General features: G+C 36.0%; 1 protein-coding gene across 5 annotated transcripts in view; it reads left to right on the top strand.

Annotated features, from left to right (window-relative positions):
* Ret (Ret oncogene) overlaps window positions 1-24,021 on the top strand; it is a 53,254-nt gene that overhangs the window by 22,540 nt on the left and 6,693 nt on the right. For 3 of the 5 annotated variants that reach the window (XM_067359089.1, XM_067359090.1, XM_067359088.1), the window contains exons 3-14: window positions 8,367-8,585; window positions 8,699-8,814; window positions 9,128-9,260; window positions 10,422-10,675; window positions 11,987-12,167; window positions 12,260-12,357; window positions 15,966-16,243; window positions 16,938-17,120; window positions 18,679-18,854; window positions 19,258-19,431; window positions 19,728-19,830; window positions 21,503-21,671. In XM_067359089.1, the coding sequence (XP_067215190.1) occupies window positions 8,367-8,585; window positions 8,699-8,814; window positions 9,128-9,260; window positions 10,422-10,675; window positions 11,987-12,167; window positions 12,260-12,357; window positions 15,966-16,243; window positions 16,938-17,120; window positions 18,679-18,854; window positions 19,258-19,431; window positions 19,728-19,830; window positions 21,503-21,671 (2,084 nt within the window). Of the gene's footprint in view, window positions 1-8,366; window positions 8,586-8,698; window positions 8,815-9,119; window positions 9,261-10,421; window positions 10,676-11,986; window positions 12,168-12,259; window positions 12,358-15,965; window positions 16,244-16,937; window positions 17,121-18,678; window positions 18,855-19,257; window positions 19,432-19,727; window positions 19,831-21,502; window positions 21,672-24,021 lie in introns of those variants that run through there. The other 2 variants (XM_012360811.2, XM_067359092.1) reach the window with 2 other exon arrangements.

Below are 24,021 nucleotides of genomic sequence, written 5' to 3'. Positions count from 1 at the left end.
GATTGCCACAAATTTTAGAAACATTTCAGAAGTTTGATTTAATTAATATACATTATTATACAATATTAATATTGAATTAATATTCATAATATGATAAATAAATTAATACTGTAGTAATTTAGTATATAAGAATTGAGATCTCTAAAAGTCTGAGAAAGGCTCGCATTTGCAGGTAATAAATTATGATATTCTTCTCAACACCCTTCTCATACATAAAATCACTTTCCCGAGCAAATGGAAGGAGACTATCTCATAGTGTAATAACGAGTCATGAATGTTTATGATTTCTCACCACGTATAGTACATTACGACACACCGCGCTGGGTATTAACACGTCGATGCTAACAGGGTCATAAGTTCGTCTCCTAAAAGGTGCGGATGTTCGACGACCACGAAGTTTTCCATGGAGCCGTGTCGAAGTGTCCTAAATATAGTTAGCTTATTTCGGAGCGGAGGGGTCGACTATCGGGATAAAAGCTGGAAAATGAGGGAAACGTGGCAGAGAAAAGGCAGGTTAACAGACGGCTTTCGTTATTTATCGGTGTCGTATGCACGCAGATGTCTCCGTTTTGAGATCTATAGCACCTACTCGTGTCTCTATAGTTTTGCGCCAGTCGCGTGCAGGATCTCTCCCTGCCAAGTGTCGCGACAATGACAGTCTCCTTCTTCTCACCTCGAAACTTGTTGACACACGTGTGTGCTATCACATCGGTCCGCCGTCTGCGCATCGACATGTCGGCTTTAACAGATCATCAATATTAAACACCAGGATATTCTCAGTGTATCTTTTTACATACGAGTGGCCGAGCGAACAATGACACACTCTTCTCGTTTTATGAAGTAAAATAACATTGCATAACGATACTTGACGTGAAATTCTTCGTGAATAATTTATATATTTTTATTTTTGTTAGTTAAAAAAAAGAATGCCTTGTTTAAACACAAAAATTTACAAAATTTAAAATTAAAATTATTAAAATTATTAAAATTATTAAAATTTTAAATGTTATTCATAGCAAAAGAACGTTTTATTTAGCGATTCTAGAAGCGTGCAGCTAGAAGGGCGAGCACACCAAAGCATTTATCAGCATGATTGCGATAACGCGATGGCTCGATTTGGGGTGACAGGACCTTCGAGATCGAAAAGCAAGGGCCGCGCGGCGTTTTGTATGGCTGCACATATCATGTTCACGGTCTTTATTTTTGGGATCGTGAAACTTGTAACTTGATGTGCAAATACAGGGTTTCTACGTCTAACGATTCCGCGTATACGTGCGTACGTGCGTGCATGCATACGTTTGCAGCTCGAGCGTATCGCCCGCATGGACTGCATACGTTGCATCGATCGATTTAAACGAATTCTCCCACTCTATCTCTTGTGTATTATGCACCGAACTTAAGCCGTTGCGCCGATTCGATGTTCAACTTCGACATGTCGTAATTACCTGCCTAGATCAAACTTTACAAAGTCGGCTTGCAGTAGCCATTAGCTGAGGATTATTAACTGATAGCGCATCGCCGAATTTCGTGCAGCAAATTAACGCTGTTTGTCTGTCCAGTTGTTTTAAGTTCTATTACAGCATCGATTAGTGCTATCATTAAGCAATTTAACTTTCCTTCCTGGATTGTAAGATTCTATCTAGATATTGCTCGAATAATTAAACGTCTTTACTCGGTATTAAAGATTTCTCCAAATAAATGCTTTCATTTATACAATAAAATTATTCAAGTAAATTTATTTGAGTAATAAAATTATTTATTATTATATTATCAGTACTGCAATTAATAAATTATATTGCACCAATTGTAATATCAGTGCAGGGAATTTGATACATTTATGAATTATGCTAGATGCGTGAATTATGTCAATATATAGGTAATAAAACATATATTTAATAAAAATATATTTTAGATAATACTCTTCATGTATAATTTCTCAACTGCAGCTTTAGATTTATTTGTCGAGATCAAAATGCAAAGTGCATCGTATTTCTTTCATTAAAATAAAATTGATAATAATACATCTTTATAGCTGTTTCATTGTTGCGGCGTTTATTGTGGCATCTTTATAGCGACACTAGACGAAACCTGATAAGAGCAGTGAGACAGTAAAGAAGATGAAGTGCGCGAACGTTAAGATGTCTCTCGTGGGATACACACAATGGGGTGTCTCGAGTAAAGTGCAAGAGAAAATATTTGTATCTGGCTGTATTTCCATACAAAGACATAAAGATTTATATAAAAAACACAATTTGAATAAGATTTCACAAAATCATATATTTTACTTTCAGTGAAAGAGTTTACTTTCAAAACGTTTTAAATCTACATTTTTTTTCGAAAAAAAATATTGTAAATTACAAAACTATGGAAAACAAAATTTCCATTTGCGAAAAATATTGATTTAAAGTACTTTGAAAATAAACTTTTCAATTATGCTAACCTGCCGAAAGAAAGCCACCAGGGAAATTTTCTCACCAAGCCAATAACAATGAATGTTTGCGCTGCAGAGACTTCAACGTAATATACATTTCATGAGCTATCGGAAGTTGGTATAAAATCATTCGGACGAATTGGCGCTCAATATAAGTTCTTTCGACGTTGCGATGATAAAGTGTCATACTGTAGAAAATCTTAAGCAGCATAAGCTAAGCTCATCTGCCATTTTCATCGCACGGTGTCGAAAGCCCTAAGCGCTCCCGTCCCGTGACTCACGTCGACAACCAAGCACTTAAGAATATGAACGCCGCAACGCTTTTTTCTTCAAGCGAAAACTCTTTTAAAGAGAAAAAGCCTTTCATGAATATGATCGGTTTTTCTTTCGCCACAATGACATATCATCGTGGTCGGTTAAAGCCAGTAGTTCAAAGCGCACGTGCCATCGGACGTTATTAACGTTCAAAGTTTTATAATATAACTTTGATGTTTCGCAAGTTGAGCAATACAATTTCGCGCCCGAGGTTATAATAATGCTCGAGGAGAAAAAACGAATTACTTACACACGCTGATGTATTATAAAAAATATATTACATAAAAAGTCTCTCTAAATTTGTTTCAACTTGTCGTAAAAGACTTTTCCATTTTTAACTGCTTTTAATTAAAAAACTATCGATATCTCTTCCTTAAGCTCCTCGGCTTTAACGTGTATGACAGAGTAAAATTACGATCGTTCCAGCTGCATAGCAATGAATGTAACTCATTTCTGATCCCCGACGAAAGTCAGGTGGATCTCGGTTTTCCGGAACAGGACGAGCGTGTGGCGAGAGACTGACGACGCCACGGACACCGTCGGGCAAAATGGGTTAATAAACGACCCGCGGTGTCGTTTGTGTGTCGGGGCGAGCTCGGACTGTGGAATAAACAATTCCGTGCATTCGCGCGGAGAATCCCTAGGATTAACGTTCCGCCATCGCACCAATAAAACGGAGTTACAGAGAGTCATTATGTTAGACAGGCGGTAAGAAATACCGCGCACCTACTTCACCTATTAGACGAAGCCCCTTTTATTTTCATTGCCACCTCGAAAAATTACGCCGTCGACGATGCTATTTTTACGACCCCTCGAAACTATGCTCGCTCGTTTTACCTAAAAAACGCAACGAGAATGCGGAAGCGGCCGATGGAGATTAATGATGCTTTAACTAAATGTAAACCTTGGTGCGTCTTATATTATCCTAAGTAACCCACGTAGAAATTACTTTATAGCTGTATCAGATAAAAAAAATGGCGTATAATAATTACAAAATGTGTGATATTTAGAAAAAAAAAGTTATATTTATAGTGCTATTTGCTGTGGAACGTGAAAATACAATAACATTCATAATAAAAGCCATTTTTAGGCTACATTTGTATGAATAGACCTTAATGACCGCATTGAAATGCAAATCTCGTCCAATATTGCCAGAAAATCTTGTTGAATCAATCGATTGAATCAAAAGGACGGAGAGAAATGTGGCACCCAAAGTCCATTAAACTACGTTCCACAATTACAGGAGAAGCCTGTCACGAATGGCCACTGTTCGGACTAAATGCAATGCGTCGAACATGACGTTGTACTTAGCGATAACGTCTGATTATTAATGGAGATTCATCAAAGCAGCTTATTTCGTACAGCTGACCCTCCGAAGTTAATTTATTACGCGCATAAGCGCAAATCGAATTCATCCATCGCGGAAATATCGCTCGTACGCGGAATTCCAGCAGCATTCTGAGCAGAATCTGCTGTACGCGTGCACTACATGCAAGACCTACATTTTTAACGGGTTAATAAATGAAACTAATAAATAATAACACGTATTGCGAAACTGCTGCTATCAATAATAAAAATTTAAAAATATTCTTTTGTTCTATTTAAAAATTTAAAATAAAAATATTTTTGTTTTTTATTGTTATCCTTTATAACTTATGTATTATTATCTTGTATTTGTACATCTGCAATTTATACGGCTTATACGACTTATATCCACAGATCACGGTGTTAAGTATTTTAATTATTAAAATAAAATGGAAGGAGCCCCGAATAATATTAATATTAATAAATTGTCCGTGTCCAAGTATTCGAATGAGGCGGTCTGACATTCGGCGCTAAGAATTTAATTACACGAAAAGACACAGAGAGAAGGAGATGTCTGCAAGACGTATCTGCCTTGGTGCGGCGTTATCCGCTCTTGAATATGCAAACACTACTCCGTACGACGCTTAACACGCGAACAACTTCCCTACGGTCGATCGCACCTGGGATACGAACGGTACCGTGCCTGCATCGGGTGTACCCGAGTGCATTTAGTATGCGTTTTGTGATAGAATAGAATTTATACATATATTCGGTGACGCAGTTTCTTTATATTGCACCATTTTGCTACTCTGCATTTCAAAAATTTACTGAAATTTTATAATAAATATATATTTGAGATGTATGAGATATTTCATAACATTTAATTAATTAGCAGCTTTGAAAATTAATTATATATAAATTCATTTGTAGGATTACTATATACATTTCGTGATAGCGTTCTGATTTCGCTGAAATTTATATCTATTATACATCTTGGAAGGAACCAATTCCATTTTACTACATGCTCGATAATGAGGCGAATGTTCTATGTGAGAATATGGAACGTTCGTTCTTTTACCCACGAATCGCAGAATTAATTGTTCTTGTTCCAATATATGGAGATAGGAAATTATTATTCAAATTAAGGGCTCATGCTGAATGTGTCTACAATGCAGTAGAAGGACAAGAAAGTGGATGGAACATATGGTGATCTAAACGCATTGCTTACACGAATTAGCATTTGAATAGACACCTTAAGCATGATTACATATAAAAAAATCGACTGCTGCCTAAACAAAATTTTTAGAGGACTGCCTTCATTATTGTTACTTTAACACTTAATAGCAGATATTTAAAAAATAAAATCTCAAGATGTTTAGAAATTAAATTCTAAAAAATCTCAATTTTATTCCAGAACATTCTAGAAAATTAAATTCTATGAAATTAAAAAGGTCTATACTTGTAAAAATAAAAACAAAATGTGACAGAACTAATTTGAATTTAAATATGCTGTTAATATCTTGTGATATTCCAGTTATGAAAAATATTTTCTCCAAATTATCAAATATGGACCTGTCATCAAAATTAACGTTGATTCTAGTGGAAATCTTGTATCCAGCGGTGTGCGTCCGAAAGATACTTGATGAGAAAGGGTGGTGTCGAGGAACTTGCGTGGGACGAGAGGCGGATTGTAAAAGTGCTCGTAATCGTTTCGTCTGTATCAGACTGCACACGCGATCCACGGATTAAAATTAACAGCCGCTCGGCGTATATTGATTGCACGCTCACCTTGACACCGAAGTTCGTTCCTCCGTCGACGACGTTGGCCGCACGCGAAGGTTCCGGGGGAGAAAGAGAATCTATATAACACCTCCCTTCTTCGACATTGAACCTCCCCACGTAAATACTGAAATTAGACGCTACCGTCCAATGGAGAATCGGATCGTTGTTTCAGCATTTAACACGATCTCGTAGGAAGGCACTTTGCAAAGATTAAGCCGAAAGCCCGAGCTGACTACGATCTAGACATTCGAATTGTGATAATTCTCTAGTAATCCCTACAGGTAATCCTCTTAATTAACCTTAACTTGGTGAAAGTAAGTAGATAGGATTAAAATTATATTACACCAAAAAATGAGGAGGAAATGTAATGAAACTTATATAATTCTTTGAAAAAATTCAAAATTATATATTTTTATAATATAATTTTTTGGAATGTGTAATTTATTGGGTTGATCAGAAAGTTCCTTCAAATTTTTCAATACAAATTAAAAGCAAAATCCAAAGAAACCTTCTGACCAACTCAATATAAAATAATGAAATTAATAAAATATTATACTTAAGTGCGATTTATACATTAATTAATGCAATTTATATAAGTTTAGGAACATCAAGTGGTGTAAGAATATGATATCAGATAGAGAATTTTATAACCTTATAGAATCTTCTCGATATAAGGCGACTCTGTATAAATGTACAAGCTGTCCCATCTTTTAAATCCCTCGACAGTCGCACTTAGGGGAGCAATATCATCATTCCGCGAGGACGACGGACTTTCCTAGACAGCTAGACCTATCGAATCGATACAGACTCTATCGTCGAGTGGGTAGACTATCAACGAATATCTATTCCAGTCGAAATTGGAAATGCTCGCCGAATAAGAAGAAATAAAACTATAAGAAACAGAATCAGAACTAGAACTTGATAGTTTCTTGCATAGATATTGGCAAAATATTTTTCTATGATTATTATCGTTGAAACAATACATGTTTTCAATATTTGTTTTTATAATTTTTATGTAGATATTTTGCAAAGTAAAAATATACAATATATTCTTATTTTGTATACTAGCTATAGTTGCGCTCTTATTAAAGTAGACATCGCGTCTGTTTACATTTATATATCTTTCTGAAATTTATAAGTCTCAAGATTGAACCTACATCACTTCTGAAACAAACGACTTCCATCAGACTATAATATTTTTCTGTATCTGGGATCTGAAATTGCGCGCGGTGGAAAGGCTTTTTCCTGTCGCGCCGCTTATCGCTCCGTAATTTATAACATATGACAAGGAAAAGTCGCCTTTCGCGACATAATTTATTCGTCGAACGTGGCACCGACGATCTCAAGAGTGCGTTTCAGGTAAGCTCAAACGTGGAAAGCGTCGGTCGGTCGGCTTCGACATGTATCGGATCGTAAGCTTCGAACCAGACGAACTTTAGATCGTCTCGCGGCATATTTTATTCAGCGGAGTGCATTTTTGCGGCTGAGCACGTTCGGAAACGCAAAACTGCATGCACATACCAGAGTCCTTATCCTAGGAAAGCTTGCAGCAGGAATCTTTGCGGTATTACGAATAAGAGAAGATACCTGGTCAGATCTCTTTCTCCTTCCAGGAAATTGGTTTCGTAATATTTCAGCCGACGAGGATGCGAAAAACTGTTGCTTGGATATTCGCCTTTCGGCAAAAATGCAAATTTTCTTGCGGCTATAAAATATGCATCAGAGATAGACTTCTCTACGAAATAATTTATTCCTCCCGCGCATAAAACGCGGCGAAATTGGAGATTTGGATTTTGATAGACAATGGCTTTCGTTTATTTAAACATTAAGCAAGATTTCGCGGCACTATTGGATTTCCATTTAGCTGCGCATTTGATTTTCACGTATTTTCTTGCACTTGTTCAATTCAAAATTAAGCGCATTCGATTGCGCACGCTGGTAAGTCTTGCAAATTACTTTATAACGATGCCGTTTGAGGAAAGGAATATTCTTTGAAATCACCATTTATTCGGTAACGAAAAAAAGTGTTAGGCGTTTTATTTCGAAGAAATGCGTAGTCAGTAAAAATTGAATCGCGTCGTTATCACACTAGATAGTAATTTAATAGCAGACATCACTGGTATTTTTATTTTCTCGGCTGTTGCCGAGAATGCACCTGTCAATTTTTAACGCTGGCAAACAGCCGCGAGGCGTGAAACGTGACGTTTCCATATACCAAGTAACTGCGACACGTGCACGCGAAATCGCCAGCAAAATCGACGAAACTGGAATTACTACACCACTGTATGTATGTGTGTTCCATTACTGCTCCACTCGCAGCTTCCCGAAATTCGGCCGCGCCCTCCCACGCTTCCGGCGAGCCATTGAGTTCGTTACGCGGAGGATTTACGAGCGAGGAACCATTGTTCTTGAGCGCGACAACTTTCGAGAACGATATCCGGATTATCAGCCTAAGGCGCAATCCAAAAATCCTTTCCAAAGAGGTCATCGATAAGAACCTAACAAATGTACTTCTTTTTTTTTTTTGTTTTAGAACTCTACTTCCCGCAATCGAATTTTACGCTGAGACTTCCTTATTTGGCACGAGACAGAGCGTTCAGTCCAATGATCAAATTAATTGGCCTTAGAACCCTTCGAAACGATTCTTCCACACCGGAAAATGTGAGGTACGAGATCTTCCCGTCGCAGGAGAAGTTCGTAATTTATCAGAAGAACACCTCGAACCTTTTGCTACGGAGTCTTCCAAAAAACGGTAGGTGCATTGTGTCTATTTGCTGTTTTCCAAGAGAATTTCATTTAAATGTAATATTGCAAAATGAGATGATATATCGCTTTGTCTAGAAGAATTTTAACTTTTATGTTAAGGTGCTCTCGATACTATAGTCGTCAAGGCGACCGAGAAGAATTTCGGCAAAGCGGTGCTCGAGATAAAAGTGCGACCGGTACCGGTGAAAACTATTAATTGCACGGATTACGTACAGGTAAATTGCCACGATAAATCTCAACTTCCTTCTGCACGAAGCAATCCTTTTAGCCCATTAATTAGCCGCAGCCATCGTTTAGAATTCATTATCGCGCATAAATAATAAAAACCAATCCAGATAATGAGAGGATTGCATAATATTGTATTAACGCATTGGTTTGTAACAATCGATAAACGTTCAAATATTACGAAAAGTTGTAGAAATATATTCGATTTGTTTCTTTTGTTTACTCTGTGATATAAACAGATCCGATTGTTAATATATCGAGACATGTCAGAGGCGTCGGTCCACAAGGTTTCTAGTGTTACAGGACATGTGCTTCTGGAACACATCGAGGTACAGGATTTACGAGAATCAACCAGTTACTATGATTGGCACGTTCGGCCCGGAGGCGTATAGCTCTCTGTGTCCCGAATTTCGCGTCGCCTATGAATTATTGAATGGCAAGTATCTTGACACCTCAATCTTTTTAATTTGAATACAATTTTTTTCTCATCCACATAAATTTCAGAAATTTTACGCTTTGTTTTCTTATCAAGATTTGTAATAATTTAATATTTATTAATTATAATAATAATTTAAATTTGAAATCTTTATTTTATGTAAACATTTTTCAAAAATTTCTGAAATATTCAGCGTAATGTAAAATTAATTCGTGACAGATATTAATAACTCATAATTCTCTTAGCGTTTAAAATTTTTATCTTTCCTAATTGAAGTAGGTTCGATGTGTGTATCGCGATAATGCTCCGGTGATTTTCATCGAATCTCACTCCCTTTGTCAAACTCCTATTTGCCAGAATAAATCCCTCGTCAAGGATCGAGCATTTTTCACTGACAAAGCCGGGAAAGCTGCGAAACGGTGATTGATTGGGGTTTATTCAATATAAAATACAAATTCTGCTGCCGCACGAGGCAGCGAGCAATGCGAAAGCTGCGCAACCTGTTATCATCATTAAAATTCGCTGAAGACATCGCTACTATCGCTACTGTGACATAATACGTAGCGATGGAAACTTGCAGCCTTTTGTATGCGACGAACCATATATCAAATCTCTAAATCTCAGCGAAGGTTTAAACTTTATTTTTCCGCCGCTGAATATAATAGAAATTACCGGGAAAACGTTACAAGCTCCATATTTCAAATGTGGCGTTTTTGGAGAAAGCACAATTTAACAATAGTGGAATTAAATTTTTATATAAAAAATACTAAATAAGACATTAATTTACAATAAAATATGAACACAGATTACTTACAGATACATTAATATAATATTATTAATGATAAGATTGGTAGCAATAATAAAATGTTACAGTACAAATAATAATTTATATCAAAATATTACTTTGTTTTATATTAGATATGTATTGTTATCTATTATTATGTATATTAGCGTTTTGACAACGCTTTTTCATTAGATTCACATCTGATAAATTTGGCGCCTGCACTATTGTTCCCGAAATCCTTTCGATTATGTTAATTTATGCTAATGATATACATTCAGCCATTATGTGTCACTTTTGGATAACGCGATCGCTATAACGCATACTGACCACAAAATTGCTATAGAAATAACAAGAGGAGATTTATTTTCGTCTTTCAGGAAGCGAGTACTTTCACATAGTTGACGGAAAACTATTCGCGAACGCATCTTTAGATCGAGATATAATCGGCCCTCCCAAAGGACCTGGACCTCGCACGAAGATCCAGGTGACGTGTATCGTTTGGGATGAAAAGACTGGACTGCAGCACACGCATACGAACATTCTCAGCATCGATATACTGGATGAGGACGATAATCCTCCCTTAGTGCAAGGCAACACTTCCATCGTTGTAAAGTTTCAAGGCTTCAAGGAGGTAATTTTACGATATCAAGAAGTAAAATCGAGCCAACGGTGCAAATTAATGCTTGTTACAGCCATTTTAGTAGCTCGGGAGCAATTAACTTCCTAGTATTAAGAAAGTCACAAATTTATTGTCCGAATATAAGCACATCATTGATCTCTATCGAAAGTCTATCCGGTGTCTGCAGCCTAGTTCTGGCTTATCTTCGTGATAATATTCGCTTACTTGCTATTTCTCTAAAAAAAAATGAAATTATTATTATATATAGAATAAAAAGTGAGAATATAGAAATAAAGAGACACATTTAAATTACGTTTTTACAAAAATGATAAGTTAGAAATAAAGAGACACATTTAAATTACATTTTTACAAAAATGAAAAAAATATCTTTAAAAACAAAAATTATCCAACAAGAATTATTCAAAGAAAAATATTTTTACATTTAAAAATTTATTACATTTGTGCCACGATATTTCGACAAATGATTTTAATTGTTTTTTGCCATCTAGCGTCTCTGGTTTCCCGAAATTCTATTTGGGTAAATTTTAGTGTTTCTCCGCGAATGAATTTCGTTTTTCAACCGCGGTGACGGAAACGAGACTTAATCAAGCTCTCATTGTTCGCGTAATTACCGCGGACAACGCGCGTAATAAAAAAGAGACCTCTAGTGTAGCGAGCATCACAAAAGATACGTGAGAATGATGAAGTGTACGAACGACAAGAGGAACAGCTTCTGGGATTGATTCTGATTAAACCCCGCAGGGATGTCCCACCCTTCAACACGTCAAACCACCTTTTTCTTTCACACTTTTCAGTCTTCGGCAAACATCACTTTTTTCTACTTTTTTTCCAGCTGTTACCTTTCATCGCTCATTCCCTCGATCCCGTGAAAAACGACTGTTACGCTCAAGATTTCGAAACATTGAAGTTCTTACAAACGTAGTTGGAAACTTTAATGGGCGAAATTCAATCGGTTAATCGAAATCTCACGTCTCTTCGGCTAAGTGCAACGAAAAAAAAGTTAAAGCTGTTATTGTAATCTCATGTTGTTAAAGACAGCGAAAAATGATTGCATTAAACATGTTCTTCTTCGCGTGCTTTTCCAAGTATATTGTGAAAGTCCAATAATGTGAAAAATAAAAATGAATAGTAACAGATATTAATATATACTATAATAAAAAAAAAAAAACAAATATTATGAGATAGATATTAAAAGCATAAAAAAAACAATGATATTAATTATAATATAGTGTAATATTTATTCATCTCAACAAGGCATGTAGAGATTAGATAGAATAAACGTTTTTTTCTAATCAATTGCAGGGAGACCGATTAGTGGATGGGAAAGATATCGTTTTGAAGGATGCGGATGTGGTGACCAGCAACCAATACAACGTTCGCTTGCTCGGCGATACTCACAAGGCGTTGAACATGCATTACGAGATTATGCCAATTGAGCATGCTATGTACCCGAATCAGGCGCCTTCCACCGCCATTCTTCCCGGTAAGTATATATCCGTCATGGCTTTCATTCCGTATTTCATTTCATTTGATCGATATCCGTTTGTAATCGTAAATTCCTCCCACGTTTTCCAGTAATCTACGGACGGAAAACGCTGCTACCGGAATCGCCATACCGCGTGGTCCTTCAGATTACAGATGAGTCGCTCCGCGAAGGATACGGCCCGAATTCGGTGAGTCAATATCGATTCTACGTCGTCGACACTCATTGTCAAACTACTTGAAGTATTCGCTCCATTTGCAGCGCTGTCAAAAGGCACCGGCCAAGTTAAGGGTCGATCTCGAGTGAGATAATACTAATACAGTGAGAGCAAAGTTTCTTAACTTCCCCAAGCACTTTAGGGATCGGAGTATGCCAAGTACTTTGTCTCTAATTTTTTTTTATTGCATATAGTTCAGTGTTTGACGTTGACTAGCTTTTTATTTCCATATTAAAGTTTAAGAGTCAGAATTAAATTTTTATCAATAATAGTTCAAAAGCTCAAAATTATTTTAAAAAATAATATTTACGATTTGATAAAACACCGCGATTTGTTGAAAATTGATTAATCGATCTATTGGAGAAACAAATCAGTTCTCTTCGTAATGCACTGGCCATTCATCGAAATGAACAAAAAGCGCAGCATGCCGGGAATCTGTTGTCCGATTAAAAAACTTCGCCCTGTGCGCGATAAATTTCGCAATATTGGCAGAAGCTCTCCGATATCTCACCGCCGTATGTCATTTACGAACGGCGCGAGTAAAACTGGAGCGAAAGTGCGCCATGTTGATCTCATAACTCGTGCTTTCCTGATCTAATATATGAAAAAAACAAGACGCCGACTATATCACTGAAGATTCGTTCTAATCTTTTCCCCTCTGAAGTCTACGGTCATTTACAGAGAGTGGTAGTTTATCAAATATTTTATCCAATATTCATTTATTCATTTACACAGCAAATACGGATCTCTTCGATAAATACAATTGCCAAATCTGAAATTAATTGCTATCGCGAGATAGCAAGTCAGCTTTGAGAGAGAGAGATAAATCTATATGACAATATAATCAATTAACTGCTTTCATAAATGAAAAGGCCTCTTATTCAGGTAAAAACGCTTATCAATAATCCGCTGCTTTCCACTTATTCTGAAATGGAATTCAATGTATTCCGATGCATTCTAAAAGCTTCATATTTCGCTGAATGCAAGCGTTGCCTTAAATGCAAATATCCATTCGTTTATGTCGGGCCCACTTCCCGTCAGCGTGGAGCAACATCGAGTCGGACTTGTATCGAGGAAGTTGAAAGATAAGAGACTCATTATTCGCCATTAGTCGCTTTGCGTCCGTAATTCTCGCTTCGCGGTAGAGTCGAAGGTCATTAAACAATTAGGTGGTGAAATCTCGTCTTGTTAGAGGTTCCTTGGGTGCGGCATTGATTTCACGGAGGCGGCTAATCGCGGATTAAATACCGCATCTGCCACTTGAAAATGGCGCGTGGGTGGAGGTCACTTATTGCCGAGCTTCGTGTCGAATAATGCAATTGTCGTTAACACAGAATAAACGTTGATTTTTACGAAAGGAAGAATAATTCTTTCGGCAAATTTCCATACCCAGAAGTAATTCTCACTCGCACAATCGAGAAAACTTGATCGAATGTGAGAATCGCAAAGGAAGTTTGACAATTGCGAAACAAAGCGTAATACGCATGAATAAACACATTATTCCGCGTACACATCGCAGAATGCAATTCCCAAATATTTTGCGCGCAGCTTTCACGATAGGAATGTTTAATCACACTAGGAAATTTATATCCAATTCATACAGGGTGTGTTATAATTATCAATGCAGAGAAATTTAAATCTTTGATTTTTCAAAGCTGTACAATGCAACCAATTTATAATTTCAATATCAAATTATGAAAAATTGTCTACCAAATTGATGTTAAATATTAAAGCTGCATTCAATTTTTATTACAATCGACAGATTTATCGAGAAATCTTTTGTAATCTATCTAATGTGATCGCCGAACACCCTATAGATGCGCTGTTTGGCGAAATTAAATGCAGCCTGTATTATGTACTACAATGCGGAATGTATGTCACTCTGAATATGTAAGCGGAAAGAAGATAATGATCGTCCGTGAACACGATAATAATCGGGTGGCATTCGTTCTAATTCGAGTCGTGCTCATCCTGCACTTTTAATGGATACCCTATATCATCCGCGCCGGGCGCGACTAGGTGCTTAAATTGAAACCACGCGAGGAAATAAATCTTGACGCCGATACCCAGCGACCTCAGCGACCCATTCTTGATATATATCCTGCGTCCCTTTAACCAAGACGCGTCTTAGGTATCCTCCGGTCCTCCTGGGCAATCTCGCCTTTCCTCGCCCGCGCGAACGCGACGCTTTACAACTCTCTTAGTTATAAATATTAATCTATAGCCATAAAGATATAATATATCCTTGTAAACTATCTTCATTAAGAATGTTAGGAGCTATTCGATTCTACGCTCTTGAATTACCTTTCCTTCCATTTTTATTTAAAAGTGACGACGTTTTGTAAATTCATTGTTGCAATTCTTGAACATTCTGCATTGGCGCAGAATAAACTGTGGATTTTAAGTAACTCTATAAATAAAAGCTATTTGGATTTAAATGTGATCGAAGAGACCTTGGTCGACCTATCCATCTTTCACCAAATTTATAGTTAATGTGTTCCCAAAGTAAAATTTGTTGACAAGATTCTTTCGCATGTATTCCATTTCCTAAGTCAATTTTCGAAGTCTCACGGATAATTCATGCTAAACTAAAAGTAGCTGTACTTTAAAAATTGATAATTTTTAGATCTATATTTATTAGAATTTTTTGTCAATTTTTTTGAAGTGTAGAATATAGATTTTATGACAAGATTTTGCTAATATTTTAGGAATATTTAAAAATCACGAATATAATTTAACGTGTAAAAAGATTTTTATAAAGCACAGAGTTGCAGCAAAATGTATGTGTGTGTAGTATAATCAAGTTATAAACTAAGATAAGAATTTATTCGCTCTAAGATTCGAACTAAGATAAGAATTTATTCGCTCTGCACGCTGTTTAAGAAAAGATTGGTACATCATTTAAGTACCAAGGACTTTTCTCGCTATTACCGTTCATGGGTGTACCAAGAATGGACGATAAATTCTAATAAAGAGAGCGTCACGTTCCAATTGCACTCATGGCAGTATTTAATATCGATCTTTCGTGGAAACATATCGCTAAGTTTTTTTCAAGATCCTTCCTCACAGCAAATCTTTCAAGTTTCTTTTTACGTAACGATTCATTACGCTCTTTTAAAACATGGCACAAAATTCCTTAACTACTTCTAAAACTTATACAACTCATAAGAAAATACTTCGATAAAACGTAATATTAAAAAAATAATAAATAACATAAAAAGAAAGATTATACTAATTATAAAATTATTTTAACAAAATTATTGATAGGAAGAAAAAACAAACTATTTCTTCAAAACGATATATTCTCGTTTCTTTTGAATTTTTGATAAATCATAATCCTTCTTGTACCATTAATCATTATATAAGCCTCTGTTACAAGGAAATCTTTCAATTATGGAGCCTTTTCAATTTATTTTAAAGATGACATTAAAAGAGATCAATTTGGAATAATAGCTTTATATAATAAGAAATAAGAAGACTTTGTGCTGACGGATAAAATAATGAATAATAATTTAGTTCGAAATGAAATTAATACTATTTATTATTAAGAAAAATAATTATGTGTCTTCTTTTATATTTAGATAAACATCAGCCTAACTTTCAACGGTCCGGTAGATCAAACTCCAATTACAACGTCGCCGTCAATTGCCACACGCCGGGCGTCGTTCTCATATCCGAAGAGTGTGAAGATCGCTCGGATTTCACCTAAATATCTTCGCGTGGCAAAACCCTCCTCGAAGCCTCATCCCTCGGTAACATTTACCCTGCATAATTCGAGCGCCTTTAACGTTACCCGACAGGACGGCATCGTTTACGTATCCGACGAAACTAAACTGCGATCCGAGCGCGACGTCATTCAGTAAGTTCACTTGTCTTTCATAAATAGCCCGACATCGCGCAAAAGTTAATTATTTTCAGTTATCAGACAATCATCTCTAATTGTTCCACAAACGTTTTTCAAAATATATTCTTCGGGAAGCATAAATAAAATTAAATATCCTCGGTTAGTTAATTTTATATATACATGCATAAAAACTACAATGATTATATATTCACATGTTACTATTATAAGAGAACCAGATATGACAAACTGACCTAAATGTCAAACTTATTTCGATCGATATTCTTCAGAGCAAAGTAAATATTTAAATACCTGATACGAATATGGCCTGATATAAACATGTACACAAACATCGTATTTATTATTTCTCAAGTGTTCTAAAAACATGTTTGTCGAATATTTAGTATTTTCAATGAATATACATAGAGCAATTAATTTTTAAACTCGGATGTTTTATGTTGTATTTAAGTTTGCATTTAATTTTCTTTCAATTTAATCTTAATTTTAATAGAAATATTAATGTCTACCCTCTCGGAATTTTTTAATCGATTTAATGAACATCGTGAAATTATAAGCGAAGATTCTTATTGACATAAGAAGATGCCTGTTTCTATCATGCGAAAATGCTAGCTCGATGAGTATCGACACTTCGCCGGTTCAGGGCGAATTTTCTTGTCACACAAACATGACACAATATCGGCTTGTTCACCAGACTGAAATTAGAATGGACCGGAGCGGATAGCAATATGACGGTGCAAGTAAATCTGATCGAAGTGCCGTCGTCGAAGATCGATATGTGCGGGCAATCTATTCAGGAGGAGAAGCATTCATGCGCGAACGCGGAATCGCGGGAAGATTGCGAGAAGTCCTGTGGAACTGGCAGCGGAGTCCTCAGGTACGTTTCACTTATTTATTTCACAATGAAGTTCTTCCTCACGAGAGATCCTTGAACAGCTACAGTTTTCTTCGCGGATACTATAGAATTCTATCGGAATCTGTGAGATCAATATTTCTTAAATAATCAATGTGACTGTTTTAATCTTTCACTTATAAATATGATATAGTTTTAAAATAATCGATACTAGAATCGACATTAGGCTAACGATTATAGACAGAGCAAAGCAATAATTGAGTTATGCAGTTTACGTGTTAATTCATGAATTGCAATTTAGATTTAATCGTTTGCCATCCAAAAAAACAAGAAAAAATATCGCATAATTCTCTTTTCATTTTTCAAGAGGAATATTTCATCTAATTTCCAAGTGGTGTAAATTCAATACTGATGAGATTACACCAAAAGCGCATTCTGCAGTGTGCTTTCTACCTAACAAACAAACGTTGCGTGTCTTATAATTACGCCGCTGGGAATGGCGCAAAATCCCATTTCATTTCCGTGTGTCAAGAATTTTTAGAAGGCTCTTACCTGAGCCTTTACTTCCTGAAAAACATAAAACAGACAGCTAAATCGCTCGGAAAATGCAAGAACATTTACGAACATTTGTACTATGTACAGTTTAATAGATTTTAAACTTGTATATAAAACTTACAAGGAAATTATTATTTAAAAAAAAATGTATTTACTTAGAAACGATTCTGCGATAAAGTAAATCTCGATACCGAGTACTGGGTTTACACTATCATGCGCCTCGGAATTGGCGATTTTCTACAATGAAATAAAAGAAGAGATCGTATCATTATTTTCCTTCTCTTTCCCAGAAAAGCGTCATGTCGCCATGAGACTCAATTTTATCGTAATGACTATTTCGGACGGCACGTCCGAGTTTATGGCTTTTCCATTAGAGTTCATCGATTCGTTTTTCCTGTTCCTTCCGATAACAATCGTTTTCTGACGTGATAAGGTAAAAGGCAGTAATTGACAGTTTATCGTTTTTTTTTTTCTTTTTTTTTCCACTTTTTCCTTTTGCTTTATTATAATAGAAAATAACGGTTGCAGGCTTTTTCATATTTTATTCCGTATCTCTTGAAGATACCAATGTACGTAATATTTCAATAATGCGCAGAATAACTTATTAAAATTGTCTACAAGAGACAATCTCTCGCCATCTAACTTATCATAATACAATTTTTTGTCATTTCTCTCTTTTCTCTTCTTTTCCTTCCTCGAAATTTTACTATATTATTAATCCAAACATTTATATTTTGTTTCCATGAGAAAAATATTCTTAAAAATATATTAATTCTTTGTTATCTTACTGTGAATCAAACATTTATATTTCGCTTTCGTGATAAAAATTTTTGTCGAAGATGAATTCCATTTCATTGAAGCTAATGGATCAATTAGAACGCAATAAATTTATTGCTCTCTCTCTCTCTCTCTCTCTCTCTCTCTCTCTCTCTCTCTCTCTCTCTCTCTCTCTCTCTCTCTCTCTCTCTCTCTCCATTATTCAATAAGCATAACTATAAAAAGGCTTTACTAATGTACTTGTGTGTAGCAACGACAGTTTCGTGAGTCGATGCATGTGGAGAAGTAACAATCGGTCCAGCGTTGGTCAAATGTCGAAATACTACTCTACCTGCTCGCCGGATTTGACTCATTGTCCGGATAACGAATGCGACGAGCTGGAGCGCAGCGATCCACGCATATGTCCGCAGGACTGCACCGTTGAATGTGAGTCGATCCGCTTAGCACAACAAAACCAGTCGTGTCAAAATGTTACAGTGTTGCATGGAATCACTTATATAACGTCGGTGAAATCAATTGGCAAATGACGAAAAGTGATGATCGAGATGTTTTTGAACAAAAAAGTAAATTTTGAAGTTTATTTTAAATTTATTATTTAAGAGATTTTTTTAATGTATATGTCGAAAGATCGCAAGCGTGTAGCTATGTTTGAAACATCTCAATTTTGATACAAGGACTCTGGGGTTTTTCTCATATCAAAAGATTTCTCTTGAAAAAGAATTTCGCGTTACTGTCGTCTCATCGAAAGAGCTTTAAGGGCTATTGAAGAGGGATCTTCATCTGTGAGACACCTCGATCGATCTAAGAGCGGTCGTATTCGCGTTTTCAGCCGAAGTTTTCCTGGCCCACATGAACGAGGGCGACCGCGGCATAAAGAGCGGCCTCAGTACTTGTGCCTGCGATGATAGGGGGCAATGTCAGTGCGGAATCGAGTTTTTGCCAAAGAAACCATCTGGAGGCGGAGGCAAAAAAAATGGGACCGTCACGCCGGGCGCACGCAAAGGTCGGTAGTTTCTCTCTCTCTCTCTCTCGCGACGCAACTCGTGTTATTTGTCTCAAATACAAGTTGTAAAGCGTATACTGAACTGAGTTGTTGTGGTACAATTAATTACAGTAATTGTAGATACTGAAATACAAAGATACAAAAAGCATCAAACGTATTTTTTTCAGTTTAGTTCGAATTCTCTTTGAAAATAAGAAAATTAAATTATTTTTCTCCTTTCTCTTGTGATTTTATATCAAAGAGTCTATTTTCACTCCGTTATATAATATTAACCTTTGTCCTTTACGCTTTTGTAGCATCCAGCGGACCGTGCGGCCCTACATGCATGATAGGCGTCATTGGAGCCAGTCTGTTTGTACTCATAGTGATCCTGGGGTCATTCGTCACGTGGAGATATCGGTAAGAAACCAGGAAGTCTTACTTATATAATAATGAAATAATGTTTTAATACAATTTTGAAATTTCGTTCAACATTGCGAAAGAATTTTAACATGGAGCCTTTTTCAAAATCATACAATATCTGATGAAAAAGCTTTTTTTTTGCATAAAAAAGAATCCAGATATGTAGCTAAACTTATCTTTTTAAATCACTTTCATAAAAATTAATAATAAAAATTATTTATTATTAAAATTTATTACTAAATTACAGTAAAGAACCCGATCTAAAATATCATTATAATCCTTAGTAACGAAAGAATTAGAAGAGATTGAAGCTTTTGTTTAGAGAAAGATAATAGCGTCATGATGTAAGACAGTGAATCGTGACAATATCACGTTAGAAGTCTTTCGCTCTGGACGGATGTTAGGATTTGGTGAGCTATCGCTTTCTAAACCAGTGGCTTATGCAGAGCTTATCAGTCTAAAGCTCGTGTTTACAAGGAATTAAGGACATTGTAAAGTTTGCGATTAACTCGGATTTAGAATATGATTTACTTAGTCCCCGACTTGGTGAAATGCAGAAAACGCAAAAGATTTGGTTAGATATTGCGTTTGTTACCAAATTTAAATACGCCAATAAATATGCAAATGAATGCATATTCATATTTCTAGAATAAAAAAAACATTAAACTGTCATCCAAACATCAGGGAGTACGCAGATACCGCGGGTCGATAGTCTATAAAATCTCGATTGTTCCGCACGATAGGCTTATCGCCATGCACCGTGTGTCAATTTGTTTGAAGTCTGCATCACTTTCACGTTAGCAAAATATTTCATATTTTCATATATCATTAATATTATTTATGTTTAAATTTCATAGCTTCTTGCAAATCGTGAAATTCATTGCAAGAATATAAGTCCAAAGAATTTTTCACAAGAGGAAAGAATACATTTGCTTGAGTTACGCAAAAATAAAGTCAAACTTGTCGGCGAAAGTTTTCGCAGCGAACAAAATTGCAGAAGTTTCAGCGTATTGCGACGTCTTTTTACGTACGCAGCTCACAGTCAATCACTTTTTTATTTCCGCTATACATTTTAAGACGCACACGTTATCTTATGTTATAACTTTATAATTTTTTTCACATTGCAATTTTAAATTAGAGAGAACAGTAAAATTATAAAAAAACTGAAGACTAAAAATTTAACTTTTGCCAAATTTTTATCAAATTAGTGAGAGGAAACCAACGCTTAGTATCTTGCTCGCCAGCCCGCAAGCTATCTAAACTTTCGAATTTGGGTCAATGTTTATTAGAATCCCTCTCTGAAAGTAACCATTGACCACAATGAGCCAACTCTGGCTAAGCTGCATTAATATATCGTCATATAATTCAAATCGAATAGAAAAAAAATATTAAACGCATTTTATTCCGAAATAAAATATAATCAATTAATCTTTTTCCTTCAATAAAATGCTATAAAAATTTCTTCTTTTATATCAATTGAATTGAAGCGCACAATTATTCTGTGATAATTGATAATTGCTCTCGTGGAGAATTCTAAATTAATTTACACTGCCATAATTAACAATGGCATCGTTAGCTTAATTCCAAGTTATCTCATTTTGCTCTAAGCCAAGATGGCTTCATAAACCAACATAGCTCGTCTTCCGCATCGCAATACTCTACGTTCCAGGATGGCCGCGAAGGGCGCTCGACGGGAATGCAAACACAGGGTGGATGATGCGGCAAATGGTATTGGTATTTTGCCGTCCGACTACATCGATCGCGGTGATGGTCTTCTGATCGGTCTAGACACCTTCACGGCGGCAAATCGTCATCTGTTGCTGCCTAAGACTTGTCCGGTAAGATGTCAATTTCACTAATATCAACCAGAAATTAAAAAATTCAATGTAAGAGTGTGAGATCAATTTATAAATTATGGACTCATTCTTACATTGAGCTCTTCAGTGACAATCGGCATAATTTAATCGAAAATGTATTGAAAAATTCATTGAGAGATTCTATCTGCGACATAAATATAAAAGTAATGTCCACGACAAAAATTCAAGTGATGTTTGTTCGTGAAAATACAGAAATACAACAGTTAGAGAATGAGATACATATTTTCATATTTATAATAACAAAAATTAAGTTCGCTGATATACTGCTTTTAATCCCCGGTATGTTATTTTTGATTCAATGTTAATACAGTTACAAAGTTGCAGAAACTTTTTTATTACTCCACTTTTTAGCGTTACTTTTAAATCGATACTATCTAGCCGCCGCAAGGTTGAAACTTTCCAGAGTGATACGACGTAAAAAAGGCGTTCTTTAATCATTCTTTGATGGTAATAAAACTATTTTATCGACCAATTTTATCTAAATTTATCTGCGATATCTTCGAAACTAATTATTTTTAATCTTGCAATCCTAAATAAAATTATTATTTTAATGTTTGTTATATCTAAGAGTATTTTTTATGTCTTTTCAAAATTTTCTAATTTTTTTAAGGCACAGAGATTCTTGCTTCAAACTTTCATCACTAAAATATTTTTATTTCAACATTTATATGTTTCCAAAAAAGAAAATCGGTTCTTCATGCATCTGCGTCTCTAATTGCGCAATACGATCTGCGAGTTTCTCCGTAACCACCCGCCCGCACGTGACACGCTGTACGTGCGTGCTCGCATGTTTGCAACCGCATAATCCCGCAAGCAACGCGCTAAAGCGCGTAAGCTCCCTCAGCTTTCCGCACGGAGAAACGTGAAATTCGCAAGCGAAGTCGCTTCTTGGAATCTAAACAGAACAGGAAAACTCGGTCAAGCTTCACGTGGTCTTCAAGTTCATCTGGGATATTTGTCTGCTAACGCCATTGTTTGCACGTATTCTTCGATCGCTAATCTCTTAGAAATGTATTACATTGCAAAAGATACGCTTCCTTAAAATGTACGTTGCGTTTTCTCGGAAAGATCGCGTATGCGGCGCTCAAGTTGACGATGAAAGAATAAGTTCACTTTAATTTAAAATTCAATATCTAAAAAAAATTTTATTTCATTTAAAAAATCTTGGAAAGCTGAAAAATTTTGCAGATCTAAAAAATGTCGTAAATATCTTGACAATCCTCGTTTGTCTTTCAGAACAAATGCAATTCCGTGGTATTTGCAAATTATGCAAATGGCAATGCGAAAAGAAGATGCTTATCGATTTTATTATTTTACTATTTCAGAGAAGCAAATTTTTCTCATCCTGTCATTCCTCGTATCACGAACAATTTCCGATATCTTGGACGATCGCATGTTTTACCGCGTGCTTCTCGCGTTGCAGCCGTGAATAACGACCTTGGCACGTAGAGCGTCTACTCTACGTTGAACGAAATATGCAAAGAAGTCTTATCCGACGGCTGCGCGCAACCCCCGATTAAGGAAACTTTTGCACACCGTTCGTATTTACACCGAGAGTTACTCCGAAATTAAAGTTCGGCTCCCGCATCTCGGAACAATTCTCGAAATTGTTTGGCGTAATTAACAAACGTCTGCGGAAATCGCCAGAATTTTTCAGACAATCGCAAAATCTGTGTAAAACGTCTTATTATGTTACTTTATACCACACTTGTTTCTTGAAAAAAAATTTAATTAATAAAAAAACCTTTGACTCAATTTTTTTCTCTCTTCAAAGCTAATTGAAATGCAAATTCTGATCACACATCGTCAAAAAAGACGATAAAATTATAAATTCTAAAACGCGTACATTTTATAACTCATATCTTGTCATTATAAAGTTTAGAATATAAACTCTGAATTGCTGAAGTAATATTTTTACATAAACTTTCCTCTCATATTTTGAGCAGACAGAGAGGTGCAACCGCATATCGCTGCTCGGAACACCCACAATCGAATGAAGGAGGTTTTACGCGGTAAAAATGTCGATGAAAAAGACAAGCAACGCTGTGAAACGTCAGCGAAGAGAATTCACGATAGTTCTATTCTTTGCGAGGTGCGTTCTCCTTGAAGCGACATCAGCGAGATAAAGTCGTCGCCTTTATTCGATGAAGTTGAAACGAAAGTGACTGTAACACGGCTTGTTCAGTTCAGCGAACAGTGGATTTACGGAACACGTAAACTCTTTCGTAACGCACGTATGAACCCTTCAACCACTCTTACGTCGTATAAATTTCGTTGTTAGATCTTAAAAGCAAATGATTTTTATTGCGAG

The sequence above is a fragment of the Linepithema humile genome, chromosome 7 (genome assembly GCF_040581485.1).
Source record: "Linepithema humile isolate Giens D197 chromosome 7, Lhum_UNIL_v1.0, whole genome shotgun sequence".
Taxonomy (NCBI): domain Eukaryota; kingdom Metazoa; phylum Arthropoda; class Insecta; order Hymenoptera; family Formicidae; genus Linepithema; species Linepithema humile.
Note: the sequence above shows the minus strand (reverse complement) of the source record. Positions and strands in the feature narration are given on the sequence as shown.